This window comes from Ictidomys tridecemlineatus, unplaced genomic scaffold (genome assembly GCF_052094955.1).
Source record: "Ictidomys tridecemlineatus isolate mIctTri1 unplaced genomic scaffold, mIctTri1.hap1 Scaffold_46, whole genome shotgun sequence".
NCBI classification, from domain to species: Eukaryota; Metazoa; Chordata; class Mammalia; order Rodentia; family Sciuridae; genus Ictidomys; species Ictidomys tridecemlineatus.
This window is the reverse complement of record NW_027522984.1, coordinates 2,174,181-2,193,318: the sequence shown is the minus strand read 5'-3', so window position 1 is coordinate 2,193,318 and position 19,138 is coordinate 2,174,181. Positions and strand designations below refer to the sequence as shown.

The following is a 19,138-nucleotide window of genomic DNA, read 5'->3' as shown; positions in this document are numbered from 1 at the left end:
AGCAAATTTCCAAAAAGGTGAACAATTTCATGAAAGAAAATGAAGAACTAATGCAGAAATTGTCAAATTATGAACAGAAGGTATAATTATTTTTTTGTTTCTTTCTCCCTTGGTTCTAGCTTGAATCATTCCTACCTGTTTTAATTTAAAAATCATATTTTAAAATTTTTGTTTCATTATTTCCTACAAATCATCCAAATTCTAAACAGTCATATGTATTAAGTACTGCTTTCTTCTGGAAAGGGTCACTTGTCTGGAAGTAACTTGTATGGTAGCACTATAATTTGTGTATCTTAATTCTGAATACTTTATTTACATAGATGAAGGAATCAAAGAAACAGGTCCAAGAGACCATGAAACAAAATATGATTCTTTCTGATGAAGCAACTAATTATAAGGTAAAAATCCCTTCTTTGGGGGGAATTACATTCTAAACTCAAAAGTAAATGTAATGAGTGAGTAATCTTGACACCTTTTTTTTCCAGGATAAAATGAAGCTTCTTGAAAAAGCTAAAGAACTTCTGGATGAGGGAGCTAAAAGTCTTCATGTTATGTTAGAATCTGAGAGAGAACAGAAAGCTAAGAATCAGGACTTGGTAAGAGTTTTGCTGCTAAGTATTACTGCAATTTGGCTTTTGAAATATTTTGTAAAATTGGTTAAGTTGAACTTAGTCCAGCTGTTAACTAAAGTAAGATTAGGAGTCAAGGAAGTTGAACCCACTTCTGCCCATTTTGTGGAACTTTTAAGTACTGATACAACAACTTAAAAAATTTTTACTTACATATTTCATTTTCAATTTCTATAAGTTTCTGTAATTACATAAAAGTTGCAAAAGATGGTAGAGAGTGTGTTCTGAAATATCCTACCCCCAAGTAAGCTTGATCACCTAGCTGAGGTAGTATTTATCAGATTTCTCCACTGTAAAAATTCTTTCCAATCCTTTTCATATTGCATTCTTTGGAAGTTACCATGCACAGCCCACAGTTAAAGTATGAAGAGTTACAAGCTCAGGATGCAGCTCATGGTAGAGCACTTGCCTAGCATGCATGAGGCCCAGGATTCAATCCCAGGCATTGCAAACAAAGATTGCAGATTTATGTCCACTTCCTTAAGGAGCAAGTATCTTTATAATTTTTTTGGAATTCTTCTGTATGTGAGATTAGTCTATTCTTCCTTAAATTTTATCATTTTTTACTTCAGATAAGAAAATTTTAAAAATGATCTTGGGAAATTTTTTTCTCTATCACTAGAAAAAAAATTACTAATTTGAACTGGTTTACTTGAAACAGTAATTAATTAGTTAATTTTCTATGCTTTAAAACATTTTATTTACTTATTGCATTATGATTTTCTATACTTTGAACTTTTTTTCTGGTTATCTCATAAACAGTAAGGTTGTGGATGCCATGAAATATTTATGACTTCATTTTCCCTCATCTCTTTCAGTTCTTGATTTTTTGCTTAGTCCAAAGCTGGATCCCCTGCATTTACCTGAAATGTAATGGGATGGCTTGGCAAAAATTTTGTTGTGTTTATCTTTTTTAGTATATATATGTATGTGTACGTACACACACACACACACACACACACACACAGATATATATTCGTATTTCTACTGAAATCCTAATGCATATTTTGTGTTCTGTTTTCACCTGGCAGATAATGGAAAATAAGAAATCTATAGAGAAGCTTAAAGATGTCATTTCAGTAAATACTTCTGAACTTTCAGAGGTAAAGCTGCCAACTATTGCTAACGGATATTAGTACTACATCTTAGTTTTGTTGCGGACCAAAAATTTGAGGTGTGCTAAAATGTGCAAAAAATGAGAACTATATGATGTCTTGTTTGGGAAAGTATAACTTTGTTTCTTCTTTGGAATTAATTCACTAACTGTAGTGTTTTTCATTAGCTTCAAATTCTCCTTACTGAAGCTAAGCTTCGTGAAGAGAAGGTGAAGTTGAAATGCTGTCAGCTTCAGAAAGAAAATACCATGCTTAAGAAGGAGAAAGAGCAGGTAAAGAAAATTTGATGTCATACATAATGTAAACTAGAGAAGTGAATATCATTATCTTGTATCTTTCTTGGATCTGTTTCTGAGGTAAGGAATTTTCATGTAGGACCTTTTCTAGATATGCAAAGTTTAAACAATGCTCCCCAAATTGAGTGCATATATATGGTCTCCATCTGTTTTGGATTTTTGGATTATTGCTTTCCTTATCAAATGTCAATCAGTTATTAACTTGCATAGCCTCAAAGAAACTTTTTAAACCAGAAAATTAAGTATTTTATGATCCTCTTTTGAATAGTTACTGATTCACCGGCCAAGGGAAGATTACATGATAAGGAATCTAAATTTAGGAGACAGTCATATGTGCCCAGCCATTCCTGCTGGAGATAAATTATTTGAATTGGCAGCAATTTTCTGGGGAATGCAATAAACAGGGTCAACTTCCTGATAGCTCTGATGTTCTTACTGCAGCTGTGAGAGTTGGGGCCACTCTGCCCTCTTCCTTAACCAAGGTCTCAACCCCCTCGATTGAGGCAGGCCACCAAGGAGTATGGCTCTCTATTTCTTTGTCTAAGTCTTGTAGTCCTGATATATCCAGTGCAGAAACCCCTCCCTAACCCATAGGAATTCATGTGTTTTGACTTTTCAGTTGCAGCAGGAAGTAAAAGACTGGAGTACATCACACGCTGAGCTCAGTGAACAAATGAAATCATTTGAGAAGACCCAGAAAGATTTACAAGTAGCTCTTAGTCAAAAAGATGATACTATTCATGTAAGTTTATACTCCAAATACATGTTTCATCTCATGAATTCTCCTGAAATCTTCTGAATTAAAATCGAGAGTCTTCCAACCTTTTGCTTCTTTTCTAGGCTTTGACTAATCACATCAAACAGTTGAATCGGTTTCAATGTGAATCTGAATCTGAGGATCAAAGTCGAGATGAGTCAGATGAATTAACCAATGGAGAGTTAGCAGGTAAGATCAGTCTCAGGGAGGTTGAATCCTTTTTTGATTTCCTGTCTTTAATTAAGTATACAGATGCCACTTTTCAGCTGGCTTAATTTCTTCTTAAGCTTCAGGGTTGTAGACACATATCACTGGATCTATAGATATGTCTGTTGCATTGGCAGAGGTGGGTTGTTGGGGTATAATGTAGCAATAGGCATGTGAAGAACACTGACTTTTTCTATCCTATTGAAAACTAGTAAGTACACTGCAGCTACAATAGTCATATCCTATACCTCTAAGTATTGAACATTGTACAGTAAGAGAAATTTATTTCTTAACTTATGCAGATGATACTTGATTTTGATACTCATCATCTCTATGGCTCTGTGGTTTTAAGGTCCACAGTCAGTCCGGAGGCAGTTGGAACCATAAACTAAGGCTGTGAGAACAGAGGCTAGAGACTATCAGAAAGCTAGAGAGGGAGTGTAACAGTGTTTACTGATGAGGAAAATATTTCCAGATGTTTTCTCCCAAGTTGGATATTGCTTACATAGCAAGTATTTCAAACCACACCTGGTAGTAGATTCAGGGAGAAAATAGAGGATTGAATCTTTCTAAACAAGACACTTATTGCCCAGGTGAAGATAGATCTGAGAGAGAAGAAAAGCTTTTATCTTACAAGAATAGCATAGATAACATTTTAGTTGTGCAAACTAGAAATTCACCTTTTTTTTTTTAAGACAGACACAGTACTTTTATTTATTTTTATGCTGAGGATCAAACTCAGTGCCTCACACATGCTAGGTGAGCACTCTACCACTGAGCCACAACCCCAGTCTGAAATTCACCTCTCTCTTTTTTTTTTTTAAATCTAAGCTTGCAATTCTCTTAAAAGTCATTAGTCTAATCAGTATAATTATTTAATTGATTTTTTTTCTTCCAGTGTTTGAACACAATCATTCTTTAGTTTAGGGAAGTTAGGAGAATATAGAGTTAAAAGTAAGGAAAGAAAAAGCTAAAGTCTTTTGTTTTTTAGGTGATCGGAACGAGAAGATCAAAGATCAAATTAAGCAGATGATGGATGTCTCTCAGGTATAGTTTTTTGTAAGAGTCCCATAGTACCTGTGAATTCTTCCTGTGCCTCACTTTTAAGAATACCTCTCTTTTCTGCAATTTTTAGACAAAAACTACAATATCAGTAGTTGAAGAGGATCTAAAACTTTTACAACTTAAGCTAAGAGCCTCGATGTCCACAAAATGTAATCTAGAAGGTGGGTTCTTCTTGAGAAGAAATTGCCATGTTGGAAAGACTTAAAAATTTATTGGAAAGATAAAGAATGGCTTCTTGCTTTCATGCTTCTTACTTTTCTTGGCACTACTCCCTCAAACAAGTTCTTAAGTCCTTGTACACATATAGAGATAAGCTGTTTTATCCTTTACAGACCAAATAAAGAAATTAGAAAGTGACTGCAATTCACTACGGTCTTCTAAAGTTGGACTGGAAGAGGAATGCAAAACTCTTAGGCAGAAAGTGGAGATTTTAAATGAACTCTACCAGCAAAATGAGATGGCACTAAAAAAGTAAGATTTCCATTGTTTGTTATTGTTATCATTGTGTGAACTAACAGATAATTTTATCTAGTAGAGATTTGTCTTTTTTTCTTTGTGTTTTGTTTCCTATAAGTTGCATTTTTCTTTCCATCATCAGTCTTAAGAGTCCTGAGGTAGTTGGAACCATAAACTAAGGCTGTGAGGACATCATAATCAATTGTCAAATTCATATGAAGGCAAGAAGTGGTAAACTGGTATTAACAGTCACTGATGTGGAAATACCTCTCAAAGATCTAGACCCTTTCTATGATCCCACTATTTATTTTAATTTCCTTTCATTGTGATCAGTTATGTAATTCTAATATTTTGAACTTGTATCTCTAACTCTGGACCTTTAAAAATACTGAGTGTTTTGGAATGACATGTTTTAGTAGAATAAAAACTTCAAAAAGGAATAATATTTACTTATTGATGGTACAAGTTTTGGACTTGAGTATCTCAGATGTTCACACTAAAAATTGAACTGTGGCAAGGATTTTAGGAGTTATGATTACAGAAGTACTTGTTTGTAGTATATATTTATATATTAATCTTCTCAGTGTGGAGCTAGTTATTTTTTGGAAGTTCATTTGAAGTTTTTAATCCACAAAAATACTTGAATTCTCTAAAAATAGTTTTTTTGTGTCAGATTTTATTTGTTTGCACCTGATTTATTAACAAGATATATATATATATCTTGTTAAAGCAAAGACAGACCTTCTTATAGACCTAACTATTTTTAGGTATTTTGACTTCTGTTGCCTAATTAATGCATTAAATATTGAAACCTTTCCATTAACTTTTCTAAAATTCTGTGATCTCCAAGCGACCTTTTTAGAATCTCAAATTTTTGTTCAGGCCAGTTCTAAATGCCTGGCCTGTTTCAAAGAAACATTTCTCATTTTATCACTTTTTTTTTCAAAAGAACACTTGTTTTCTCTGTCCCTACAAGTAATATGAATGACCTAAATGGCAATTAATTTTCTTTGTAATGCAGTTAAATTGTAGCACTATTTTCCTCAACTCCTCCAAAATTCATTCAGTCATCATCTGTGGTTTGTACTCTTTTTTTCTCATCCCCATGTACTATGTTAGTTCATGCCTGTGTCATCTTTTCTGTTTCTAACCTAGGTCATCTGTCTTCATTCTCCATTATTTATATTTTTTATATAATTTATTTCAAATTCTTAGTAATTTTCTCTATAGCCGCTTGAGTGGACTTTCTAAAATATAAGTCTGTCCATGTCAATATGTGCCTGTGGTTTATGAAGAATTTGCTTTCTATTTGATGACCTGTTCTTTTTTTCTTCCTTGTATCTTTTTAATAGTTTAAATATTTTTAATTATTTTCCTCATCACCTGTATAAGCTTGATGTAATCATAAATTATAATGGAATTATAATTATATAATTATAATTTTATTCATCTTCTCATAATTTAAAGGCCTTGGTATATATTCTGGATTTAATAAAAACCTGACATAGATTAATAGGTTTATTACTTGTTTTTATGGGCTTTAAGTAGCTCCTGAATCAGATAACTGTTGTGGCATCTTATGTTAGTACTTCATATACTGTGAACTCCACAAGACATTCATTCAATTTATACACATATTTAAAGTTTCTGTAGTTCTGCATTCTACACTGTTGGTTTCTTAGTTGAAATTATTTTCATTCTATTTGAACATTGTCCTTTAATGATAGATTTGATTAGTGTATCAAAGTAGTACAAGGATAAACAGAGAATAGTATTTTATCCACTAAATATTGCTACCTTTATAATCTGTATTAGGTTGACATGAACTTCATGATTAGAGTTAAAACCAGTTTCCATTTTTAAAGGATCTTTCTTTTGGCTACTGAATTTTGACTGTTACTTAGTTTTAGCAATTTGAAAATATCCAATTAATTACCATCTGTTTTAATTTTTTTTCTTTAAGGAGTCCATTATCATTGTTGTTTGGTCTTATCTCCCTCCCCTAGTTCCTGTAGTCATTTCTCTCTTTTTTTAACAGTTGTATTGGGAAGTGCCTAGGTGTAGTTTTCCCCACCCCACCCACTTTTTCCTCTTGCAGTTATGTTGCTTGGGACCATTAAACATTTCTTGAATTTTCGAGTCTTTTTCTAAATGTTGATTTTACCTCATTCTCTCTTCTGATTATAATAATGCATATTAGAATTTGATTTCCCCTGCCTCCTACATTCTGGATTTACTTCTTCTGGATATTTTCTTCTGACCTGTCTTAAAAGCGGTAGGATTTATTTTACTTCCCAAATCTGTTGTTAAAATCATTCATTGAGTTTAGGATTTTAAAAAGTTCAGGGTTTAAAATATTATTTTAGTTGTAGATGGACATAATATTTTATTTTATTTTTTATAGGATTTTTTAAGAGAGAGAAAGATAATTTTAATATTTATTTTTTAGTTTTTGGCGGACACAACATCTTTGTTTGTATGTGGTGCTGAGGATTGAACCCGGGCTGCACACATGCCAGACGAGCGCCTTACTGCTTGAGCCACATCCCCAGCCCGACACAATATTTTATTTATTTTATGTGGTGTTGAGGACTGATCCCAGTGCCCCACACATGTGGGGCACGTGCTTCACCACTGAGCCACAACCCCAGTCCTATTTCAGTACTACAGCTCAAATGCAGGACCTTGAGCCATGTGTTCTACTATTGAGCTACCTCCCCAGATTCCTTGCTCTTTCTCATAAGGGACTAGTGTCTTACTGCTTTCCAAGCTATCTTTAATCTCATCATTCTGCCTCTGCCTCCAAGTATCTTCGACTGTATGTAGGTCACCACACCCAACTATTTCTCGGTTTTATAGTTTCTAATCCTTTGACAAAATTCATAATCTTTTTTTTCCTCTTTTGTGGTGCTGGGGTTTGAACTCAGAGCCTTGTGCATGCAAGGCAGCACTCTACCAACTAAACTATATTCCCAGACCTGAAATTCATAATCTTGACTTTACTTTTTTGACTATATAAAGCACAGTGATTTTAAAACATGTGTGGTTAACCCCATTAGGTGGTTTCCTTTTCTGTGGGATTTTTTCTCACAGAATTTTGTCTTATGGAGTGCCTGGTCAGTTTTGATTGGCTAACATTGTTGTGATAATTATACATGAAATTTGAGGAACTAAGATGAAGTTATCTTCTTATAGAAAAGTGTTGAGGTTACTTGAGTAAGATTGTCACTTCAAACTTAGTCAGCAATTAAGATAATTCAAAAATGACTTGTCTTTTCAATGTTTCAGTATTGTTCCTTTTGGATTTTTTGCCTGTTCATCACTTAAGTGTGCAGTACTTTCTAATCTAAACTCAAAGGCTAGGGCTTTTATTAAGGGTCCCTTTATTTGTAGCCCCAAACACTTCTTTTTTCCTCTAAGCCCAGGAATTTGATGAAGGCTTAGTTCAGACTCATTATATCTTTGTGTTATCTTCAATATGTGGGTAAACCTAGGAGAAAAGTACCTTAAAGTGCCAGCTTTACTTGTAATTCTGAGATTCCTTTTTCTAATGGATCTTGGCCACATACATATATCTTCACTGCCTTTTTAGCTTGTATCCTTTCAAACACAATTTTATATTCTTATAAAGATGTTTTGATTGTTCTTAGTGCTCTCAGACTAACTCTTTGGTAATTGGAAACAAAATTCTCTCTGTCCTTCAAGATTCAGTTTTCTCCATATTCCTTCTTAAGCCAGTGGGGAAAATTATTATTCCTTTAGGCGTCATTTATACCTGAAACAGTGAGCTCTTTTATTCTTTAGCATCTTACAAGGTAACTAGTATATTATAGCCACTCATAAAATACTTGCTGAAGAATTAAATGAGAAGCTATATAAGAATATATAATCCCCTTTTTCTATTTGGTATCAATAATCCTTTTTTACTATAGTTCTTCTGATTTATGGAAAATTAAGTTTCAAGTTAATTATCTTTTGAATTGGAACTATGGCTAAAGTAGTACAAGGATAGCAGAAAATAGTATTTTTAAAATCATTAAATGTGGCTACCTTTGTCTCAGTAGATGAACATCTTGAGTTTCATGATCAGAGTTAAAACTTGTCAGTAGATAATACTCTGATGGTGGGTCAGTTTGGCTTCTTTTTCTGGTTGACAGACATTATCAAAAAGCAGATTTGTCTTTTTGCTTAATTGCAATTCTTTTGAAATATATATCTAAAGTGTGAAAAATGTTCTGTGGCTAATTGCATAGCTAAAAGACATATTCTAGAAGATTTTTTCTTTGATTGACTATATCTTTATTATGGTACCAGTCTTGGATTGAGAAAAGAGTTCCTCCATGACAAAGATATACTTAGTGTCCTACCCATGGCAGAAACGAGAAAAGAATTATCCCTTGCTTTATCCTAATATGTTTAATTATGTTAGGTTTATCAGTCCTGATCTTCCACATTGAAGTAAAGTGAGTTTTTATTATCTTACACACAGGAGACTTGCCCTTGGGGCACATGTTGTTTTCACATTTATTTTATTTACTGGTAAATAGAGAATTAAGAGGAAAAATTAGAAAATGTAAGTGATTTGCCAGAGTTTGATTTACGAAATTGCAGGTTTGAATTCCTATTTTATGTGCCTAAGCATTTTATAGAATTGTGGGAAGTGATATTCACAGAAAGAAACTTTTGATTTGATAACTGGCTTTATATTAGGAAAGTGAGCCAAGAAGAATATGAGAGACTAGAAAAAGAGCAGCGGCTGTCAGCTGCAGATGAAAAGGTGGTTTCCGCTGTACAGGAAGTTAAAAATTACAAGTGAGTTCAGTTTCTAAAGGAGGGTGTCAATGTCTAATAAACTAGTGGTGGTTTTCTTTTTTAATCTTTTTTTACATTATGTAGATAGAAGAAAATAGCATGGAAGTATAAATAACGAGAGGATATGAATACATTCAATTCACACAGGAGAAAAAATAAATTTCAACTTTACAAATGAAAAATGTTAACAAAAATTTACTTATACCCAATGGGCAAGACCATAGGGAACTTGGTCAATGCAAACAGTTCTGGGGGTTTTGTATGTTGTAGTAATTCTTTAAGAAATCAGTTTGCTGTGTGATGTATCAAGACCCACAAAAGTGTGGCATTTGATAGACCTTGGAAATCTTTTATGGATATAATTTGAAAAAAAGAAAAAAAAAGTTTTAAGGAGGAAGATATTTCTAGCAGAATTACTTGAGAACACACTGATGAACAGTTAAGGAAATTATAATTTATCATTCAGAATCTCTAGCAATTAAATGATAAAGAAGTTATTAGTATTGGGTCTTTATTTTATTTTATTTATTTATTTATTTATTTTTGGTGCTTTACTACTAAGCTACATCCTTAGACCTTTTTTTTTACTTTGAGACAGGGTCTCAGTTGCATAGGTTCCCACTTAATTGCTGAGACTGACCTCGAACTTGTGATCCTCCTGCCTCAGCTTCCCAATCATTGGGATTACTGGCATGTGGCATTGCACCTGGCCTGTAGTATTAGTTTTGATCACACTGGATTCATATAACTATAGAAATGTTTTTCTTATGTATGATAAAATCTTTAAAAGTATAGCTGATGGAATAAAGGGAAAATGGTCAGAAATGTTTCAAATGTTATTCAATTGTTGTAATTCTTAGGCGGAGAATTGAAGAGATGGAAGAAGCATTACAGAAAACCAAGCACTCGTTTAAAAACCAGGTAGTAATTAATACTGTCCTGTAGTTGCAGAATTTCTTGATATCTAATACAGACAATTATAGGCTATTATAATGAGTCCCTAAAAACATATTTTTTAATGTATTGTCTTTTTCAGATTGCTATGCATGAGAAGAAAGCTCATGATAATTGGGTAAGATTTTTTCCCCCTTTTCTTTATTTTGAGCATAGCCTACTGCAACTGAATTTGAATATTTTCTCTTTAATAGCTCAAAGCTCGTTCTGCAGAAAGAGCTATAGCTGAAGAGAAAAGGGAAGTTGCTAATTTGAGACAGAAGTATGTGATTTTGGTATCTTCCTATATGTTTTATAGTGTTTTAAGGTTATGCTAGATATTATCTATGAAGGAATAGATTGCTGTTTCATAATTCAGTCCATTCTTTCTCAATATTCAAGACTATTGGAAATGACCCAAAAGATTGCAGTGCGTCAAGATGAACCCGGGATTGTAAAACCTATGCTGGGAAGACCAGATTTACAAAATCCTCCTCAGAGAGGTAGGGGGCACTTTGTAAAAGGAGCTATTTTATTTCTTGGTGCAAATGTATGTAAATTACTTTTTATTTCTGTGTGTAATGGTTATGAAATAATCTGAATGATTTGCTAAAGCAGGAGGTGAGGGTTGGTGTCAGGGAGAAGGCTGCCTTAAAGTAGTAACACGGCATTGTTGTCTTTAGGTCCACTGAGCCATAATGGCTCTTTTGGTCCATCCCCCATGAGTGGTGGAGAATGTTCCCCTTCTCCACCTTCTGCTACTCTTAATCAAAAAGATATGCCTAGAAACGGATTTAGTGAGCATTCACATGTTGCTTTATAGTAAACTGCTTCAAGGTTTTTTTTTCCCCCTTTTGAATATCTAATGAAAACATTGAATTTGGGCCTGTACAATATATAGAAGATAATTTCTTACTTTATCTTAGTGAATGTTTTCTGGAAAATCTGTTCTAGAATAGAAAGCATTTTTTTCCCTGGAGGTCCCTGTATTGTTTTTTTCTTTTAAATTTTACACTGCGAAGTGTAAACCTTTATCTTTAAATTAAATCTCTATGGTGTTCTTTTCCCAAATATTATAAAAGTAGCCTTAAACTTTATGTAGCATACATATTTCCAACATGAAATACTGAATCTTATTTCAAATTCTAAATAGGACTGTAGTCTTGGTAAGATTGGAAGTCAGGTTATACAGACTAAAGAAAAGCCAGCCTACACATACTTTAAGTCTATAGCTTAAAGTTTAGGACCAGTACTTATTAATCTCCTGTTCTATCAACCCAAGGCAGTTCTTTATTTTACTTAAGTCTCTTCATAAATTGTGATTTACGTATTGGGCAACCCATTTAAAAAAATATTTTTAATTGTAGGTGGACATGATATCTTTATTTATTTTTTAAATGTGTGCTGAGAATCAAACCCAGTGCCTCACACATGCTAGGCAAACACTCTACAACTGAGCTATGACACCAACCCCTGGGCAACCCATTTTTCATGTTGCTTTCTAGTTATTGTTGAACCCTGACCTGTCCACCAGTGGTTTATTTCTTCTGAAAAATACATACAAGGGCTCTGATCTTTCTTTCCCAAGGTCAATGGATGGACCTTTACCTCGTACTGGTCTTCTGAGGCATCTGGGAAACCCGTTGCCTCTGGTAAAGGGACCAAGTAATTTCAAAGAATCTGTAATTGTGGATGGAGGATTTTTATTCTTTTCATGTTAGAATAGTCTGAATCCATTCTTTGATCTCTAACAGATTCAGGATGTGGTCCAGCTCACATGAACAGCAGCTCCAGAAGTTCTTCTCCAGCTAAGGTGACGAATGAGGGCAAGGTAAGTTCTGTAGTTACTGTGAATCATGTGGTCATGCAGGAACATGTAGCTTTCCTACAGTACTTGCTCTTTGCTTTATCCTTCTTTGTGTTCTATTTGTACTATCCCATTTGTTTTTTAAAAAGCAAACTGTTCCCCAAGAACCTGAGACCCCCTCAGTCTCCACCCTTACTTCTTTGACTGAGCATCCAGTTGGAGTAAGTACTTAGAGGTTGAGAACTGAATTGGGTTTTATTCTGTGCATTTATGGGAAGGATATTCAGAGCATGACACTGATCTTGTTTGCTTTAAACTGCATGCAATATTGAGCTTACTTTTCTCTTTAACTTGGGAATGTTGCTTAAGTGTGTACAACTATAATGAACTACAGAATGTGAAAAGTTATCACTCTAACTTTATATGGTGTTTTGTGTTGAATGTTCTAAGGCAAAGTAAATTCATTATAAATTATATAATTCATCATTTTTATTTTTGTTTGGAAGAATGTTATTTAAGAATTCCTCCATTTGTGCAAACCCTATTTTGAGTGATTTGAATTAGATTGGTATCAGATTTTCTGTGAAACAATGATCATCTGAAATGACCTCTTGAGCCAGTCCCAAGAAATGGTCTCATTTGTTCACATAAGTGTATTCTCTTGTAACTGTGTTGCTATTATATCTAGTAAGTCTTCTGCAGCTCTATAATAAAATAAATTTTTAATTGTTTAGTTTCAAACCCACTACTCATAGGAAATGATAAATAAATATCTCAAATGGTGTACAGTAAATGAAAGTAAATATTAAAGGCTTGTCTTCCTAATTTGTGTATATAGCACTGTGATGGAAAATACTTCTCAAGTTCCAGTGTATATATATTCCAGGAATATACATCTCTGGAGAAATCTAAGGGCAGCTTAGATAAGACCCCAAACCCCTTTGTAGTAGAAAATTTAAAAGAGAGCAAAGACCCATTGTTAGAGAGGAATAGAGGTGGGAAAAAGCATGGCTTGGAGGCAAACCTGGGATTGAGTTCTTTAATATGCAGTGTGGCCTTCAACAAATTATGATATCCCATTTGCTTTTGTTCCCTCTTATTTAAAACAAGACAGTCTACTTAAAGATCTCAGAGGTTGAATAATATATGAAAGACTTACTGAAGATATAGTAGAATAGTAGCTATTATTACATGAGTAGAGAATGGATTTTTCATTTTATTCTGTTCATTCTTAATATGGAAGTAATGAGCTATTGTGATAAAAGGGAAGTGATGGGGATGGGGGGACTCCCTTTGAAATAGATTGTAGTGAATACAGCATGACATACTGGTCAGAAATCACCTCTGTTAATAACCCCTGCCAGTCCTCTTGCCTTTCCCTTTCCTGTGCAGATATAATCAGTAACAAACTGCTCCCTCTTGTGGCATCCTTCCAACTTCTGTAAGCTGTCAGTGGGAATACACAGGAGGGGTGGGTAGAGTTTTGTTGCACTGATGGTGTTCTCTGGACAGGTTTTGGGTTTTAGCTTTTATAGGTATTGGTACTTTGTCTTAATACATAGGAATTTTAAAACTTTTAACTGCTTTCAAATCTTAAATTGCAGGTTCATATGGCTATGAAAGGGCCCCCTCCTTTCTCAGGGGTACCCTTCATGGGACCCCCGATGGGACGGCCTCCACCACCTCCCATTTGGTATGGACCGCCACTTCAGCTCGGTGGGCCTTTTGGGCCTCGGCCAATTCCTCCACCATTTGGTATGATGATCTGAACAGTAGTGATTGACTTATAAATCACATTCATCTTCCACTTCTATTGCTTGCTAAAACAGTTGGTTGCTATCTCAGGTCTTAACAATGAAAGGATAAAGCTGAGTACATTTTAACTTTTCCTCCAGTTTTCTGGGACATATGGGACACTACATAATCTTATACTGAGATAGGCAATAGCTATCTCTCATAGACAAGGATAAGGGGCTATATACAGAAAAGCCAGAAATATTACTTCTGCAGATGTTTGTTGAAAATCTGTTGATATGCACTGCAATAGATGGAAAGGTGGATGAGACGCATGCCATAACTTAAAATTTTGTCACAGATATGAAAATCCTATAACATAAAGTTTGTAATCACCCATAATGGAAGCATAAGCAGTAGGTTATAGAATATAGAAAAGGAAAAGTCAAACCCTCCTTAACTTGAAAAAAGTCAGAGGGAAGTGTTAAAGAGGATTTAACAGTTACCTAATAAATGTTCCTGGTTTAATTAGGTGGCTGTGGAAGGCCTTTTCCAGGAGGGCATGCGTGCACCTTGATTCTGATGGCATGTGTAAAGTCCATGCTGAAATACTTCATGAATTTTTAATGGATACAGTAATAGATAGTGAGATTTCCTTTTATCAAAATTTCTTTGATGTAGTAAAGTTCTTATTTCATAATCTATCATCTTGTCATGGTAATACTTCCAAATATAAATGGAGCTCTTGTGAGATAGAAATAGTTCTGCAATTATATAGTAGGGAAAGAAAAAAGACAAGCCTGGAGCTAGGTAGAGCCATGTTAAATCCTTAATATGTTGCTTCATGGCTGGTTGGTCAAAGGCTATAACCTAAACTTGTTCCATCTCAGTTTGCCTCATCTGGCAAGTCAGGATGTTCACCAGCTGATGTTCTAGGCTTGGGAGAAATTAAAGACTATATTAACATACTTGAAATCACCCTAGTTCAGAAATTTCTGGTATTTACATAACTTCCTTTTTATTTTCCAGGTCCTGGTATGCGTCCACCAATAGGCTTCAGAGAATATGCACCAGGTGTTACACCTGGAAAATGGGATTTGCCTTTTGACCCTCGTGATTTTTTTCCAGGACCTGCACCAGCACCATTTAGACCTTTAGGCTCATTTGGCCCAAGAGAGTACTTCATTCCTGGTGCCCCATTACCACCTCCAACTCATGGTCCCCAAGACTATGGGCCACCACCTGCTGCAAAAGACTTAATGCCTTCAGGCTTTAAAGATGAAACTCCACCTAATTCTCAAGAGTAGTGAGGGCTGTTCACAGGCCTTAAAAACAGGGCCCATAAAATTAACCTCTGACACTTAGTCAGAATTAAAGGATTATTGGCTTCAAAATATAAAAGTTTATTTTAAATGGTTTATGTTTTCAGAATGAAGCTGCCTTGGTGCAGTATACATTTTGAGCCAAAATATTTTCCCCCTAAATATCCCCCACTTAAGCTAGAGTATCCTTCCAATTTAAAAATGTGCAATAAGGAATACCTTTGTTTTAGTTAATGTAGCATATACAATTGCTAAATGATTTAGAATGTCATAATTATGGACATTTCCTGTGGAAATGCTTTAAGAACATGTATTTCCATTATTCTATTATTAGTGTATTCCAGTTGATAACAGAGAAATGGTGTTTTATAAGCTTGATTTTTTTTTCTCTTTCAATATCTGGTCGCAGAGACTGTTGGGCTAAAAATGTTTACTCAAAGATCATAAACATCATTTTCCTTCTTGCTGAAGTTCTTTGTTGTAATAGTTCATAAAAATTGTTTATTAATATTTCCCAAGTGTCTGTTGATTCATTGGATCGTCATGAGATTTTGTGCCATTGGGGAAGCATGTAAACACACTCTCAGAACTGAAGATAGTGACTTGGCAGCATATTCCCTGTTGCTCACTGTTAAGGAGGCTGGACCTTGGTCAACTGTGGACTTCTACAGAGGATTTCTTTTACTTGTGAGAAGTCTTGTGGCTCTATTTTTGTAGCACATTCATGTACTTTTTTCTAACCACTGTCCATGTGAGAATGCTTTTCTGAGAATGAGTTTACATTAGTAGCAAGAGCTACTGCTTTTGCCATTATTGCATTGTAACAGTAAAATATAAGGTGGTATGTTGTGTCTATAAAAAATAAGGAAATTTCTTTTTAAAAATGTACACAACACACTCTTCTCTTTCCCATACCTTCCCACTGATTTTCAAGGAATATGATAAAAAAAATTAGAAAAGTATAATCCTCTAAGAATGAATGAAACTCTAAGGCTTATAATGTCTTTACTCAGCAACTACGGGCTGAATTAAATTCTTTTTTTTTTGATAGATACTCAAACATATTTTATTTAAAAAACAATTAAAGCAAGTCCTGGATCTGTAACTACTGTCTTTAAAACAATGTTTCTAAGAACTAGCTCTCCAGAACTGTAATTTTAATTACGGCAATTTTAACAGTACATTTTAAGAGGTTTAAGATTTAAATAAAATTATAAAAGCCTGATACTTTTGTTTACTGCTAGACCATATTCTTCCATTCTTTTAAATTCTAGAAAGTAATAGGATTGTTGAAACCTAGAACATAACATATCATTGTTTTTTTATGTCCCCTAAGTATTCTCAAAATAGGGGCAAAAGCTTCAGTGTGAAACAAAATCTCTGTGAAACAAAATCTCTAAACTACTGAAGATAACTCAGAATAAAAATGAATTCTTCCTAAAGGACTCAAATTCTATCTACATAACCTCCATTTAATATTAGAAGCAGCAGCTGTGTGTAAGAGGAAAACCATATAATAGCTTATGCCATTTTTAACCATGTAAAATAAAATTTAAGTCACAAACACATTTTGAATGTATCTTTCAACCTCTACAGGACACAAGGCAATGCTGAAGTTACTTAACTTCTAATTTTAAAATAGCATTTAAATAAAGGTGATGTCAGCTAGGAAGATAGATTTTCAAGAAAAGGCAGATTTATTATTTTATTCAAAGCAACAGTAGTTTTCCCTCTAAAGCCTTTTTTGTATTTATTCTATTAGTAAGTTATAATGCATTCTACATAGTTTATCTGAGCAGTTCTGAACCCACCCATAGTTGCCTCTCCTTACATCCATCTGATTGATTGTACCACTTCTGTAGCAAAGCCCAAGGTAGCTGCCCATATACAGGTTGTGTAGAGAATACTGTCCCTTGATTCAAGTATACTTTTGTATCTCAAAAGTTTTAGAAGTTCTCTCCAGCAAGTTGTGTTTGAATTTAGTTACTAAAATCATTTCATTTGTGAAGCAGTAGTGTTTCAACCTGAAAGTATTATTGCTATAGTTGTAATTATTGTCCAGTAACTCATCTCCTCCCACACTAGAAAGTAAATTTAAACAACTAATTTGTGAGATACAGATTGCTTTGTGTTAACTGCTTCAAGATAAAATCACCTTTTTTTTTGGGGGGGGGAGGTTTGGTCATTCAGGTCTGAATTAAAGCTAAGCTGATGACAATGTTCAATTTAAGTTTGTTTAATGCTGATGAAAGACATTCATACAAAGCATCCTCTTTTTTTTTCATATAACCCCATTCTTTGGTGGAAGCTGTGGTTGTGGCTCAGTGGTAGAGTACTTGCCTAGCACAGGCAAGGCCCTGGGTTTAATCCTCAGCACCACATAAATAAATAGAGGTTAAAAAAAGCATTCTTATGTGAAGGATGCTAAATGTTTCTTCATATAAATTATCACTTTGAGGGGCTGGGGTGGGGTTGCATGTGAGGCACTGGGTTTGATCCTCAGCACCACATATAAATATAAAGGTACTGTGTCCATCTACAACCAAAAAAAAAAAAGGTTTGTTTTTTTTTAAATTATCACTTTGATATACATGTTTTATAGTATGAGAGAACAGAAAGAACAATGTATCCATTTTGCTACATTTTAATAGCATATTTTAAGGGAGCAACATCAAACATCAGTAACATCAAACAAAAAGGTACTGAGTACTCCACAGGGTACAGAGTGCTGCCAAGCACCTTGGAAAGTATACATGACATGGAGAAGATGAGGCCCTTCTCTTGAGAAGTTTACAGTCTGGAAATTTTGACTACTCAGAGTTTCAGTTGAGTGAACATTTTATTAAGGCAAATTCTTCATTTCCTAGAACTACTGTAGACTGAACTATTTTTGCACTTGTGAAATTAACCCAATCCAGATGAAAGAAAAGACTAAATTTGGTTGATAATTCTTTCAGGCTCATATAGTTTTATGAGTCTAGTAAACAAAACTGACCTAACAGACAACTGAAAAATTAAAGACTAGATCTCTTGAAGTGCAAGGGCTAAAACAACTGTTATTTGTTTTAAAAAGCAAACAGATGGTATGATTAGGGTTTACACTAGTTTAAAAATAGGCCAAGTATTGCATTCCCTTCATGCATTGTTCATTTAAAATAGTGAATATTAAAATACGTGGGTTCTACATGTAACCCACAAAAAAGCTCCTCACAAATCTTTATGTTCTGTGTATCAAATATGCACCTTGTGTACTATGAAAGTTTTATTTATGTCTCATCAAGTTAAAAGTAATGTAAATAGTAAAATTATAATAGGCTAATGACCTGCATATTTTTATATGAATGTCAATATATCTAAATAGGAAATAAATGGCAGTCATATCTACCTATATTAAAAAAATATATATCTTTTCAGATTTTTCATACTCATCACTTTATAAAGACAAGGTATGCAGGTTTTAAGGTTTCACAATCAGTTGTCAGAAAAACAGCAGTTGTTCCTAAAGTATCTCATTAGCATCTGACTCAATTTTTTAGATGACATGATTTAGAAGACGTAAACCCACCCCAAAATTTGTAATTATTCTGAGAGAGATGGTTTTAATGTTAACCCTAGAATCATTAATGTTAACCCTAGAAACAATAGCAATGTGATGTAGAACAACTAATCAACATGACTAAAAATGTGCTCACTTTCAGAAAAACAATCTGGTCATCTGGAAAAAAAAATCACAGCTACAATCTGGGGAACACTCCCATATAGGATATTGATCTGATCAAGGCACACTATTTCTAAGTAGAACTATCAGATGAGGGTGAATTTAGGTCAGCTCTAAGGAACAGCCTATAAGACAGACCATAACTGATCCAATTTCCTTTCAAAGCAATCTGGTACTATCCTACCCACTTCAATTCAAAAGTTTGAAGTTAATTCAAATCAAAAGACCATATTGGAGCAAAAGTGAGCAAATGTGTAAATCCTAGCACATTCTTATTGCTGTATTAA

At 34.1% G+C, this 19,138-nt stretch overlaps 1 protein-coding gene across 1 annotated transcript; it reads left to right on the top strand.

Moving 5' to 3' along the window:
- The first annotated feature begins 6 nt into the window (after positions 1–6).
- LOC144373680 (transport and Golgi organization protein 1 homolog) lies at positions 7–15,646 on the top strand. Its single transcript, XM_078036704.1, has 18 exons — positions 7–80; positions 321–398; positions 486–596; positions 1,661–1,732; positions 1,912–2,016; positions 2,660–2,782; positions 2,881–2,986; positions 3,996–4,051; positions 4,140–4,230; positions 4,402–4,540; positions 9,236–9,337; positions 10,198–10,258; positions 10,374–10,409; positions 10,486–10,553; positions 10,673–10,773; positions 12,025–12,101; positions 13,682–13,832; positions 14,841–15,646. Exons 1-18 carry the CDS (start codon positions 30–32, stop codon positions 15,116–15,118), a joined length of 1,806 nt encoding a protein of 601 aa, XP_077892830.1. The 5' UTR covers positions 7–29; the 3' UTR covers positions 15,119–15,646.
- Positions 15,647–19,138: the final 3,492 nt, after the last annotated feature.

What these genes read in the sequence shown, in the direction of transcription:
- LOC144373680 (XM_078036704.1), top strand. Translation starts at nt 30, where the DNA reads ATGAAAGAAAATGAAGAACTAATGCAGAAATTGTCAAATTATGAACAG. An exon ending in TTAAGAAGGAGAAAGAGCAG is followed by an intron (nt 2,017 to 2,659) that starts GTAAAGAAAATT and finishes TTGACTTTTCAG; the next exon opens with TTGCAGCAGGAAGTAAAAGA. An exon ending in AGCACTCGTTTAAAAACCAG is followed by an intron (nt 10,259 to 10,373) that starts GTAGTAATTAAT and finishes TGTCTTTTTCAG; the next exon opens with ATTGCTATGCATGAGAAGAA.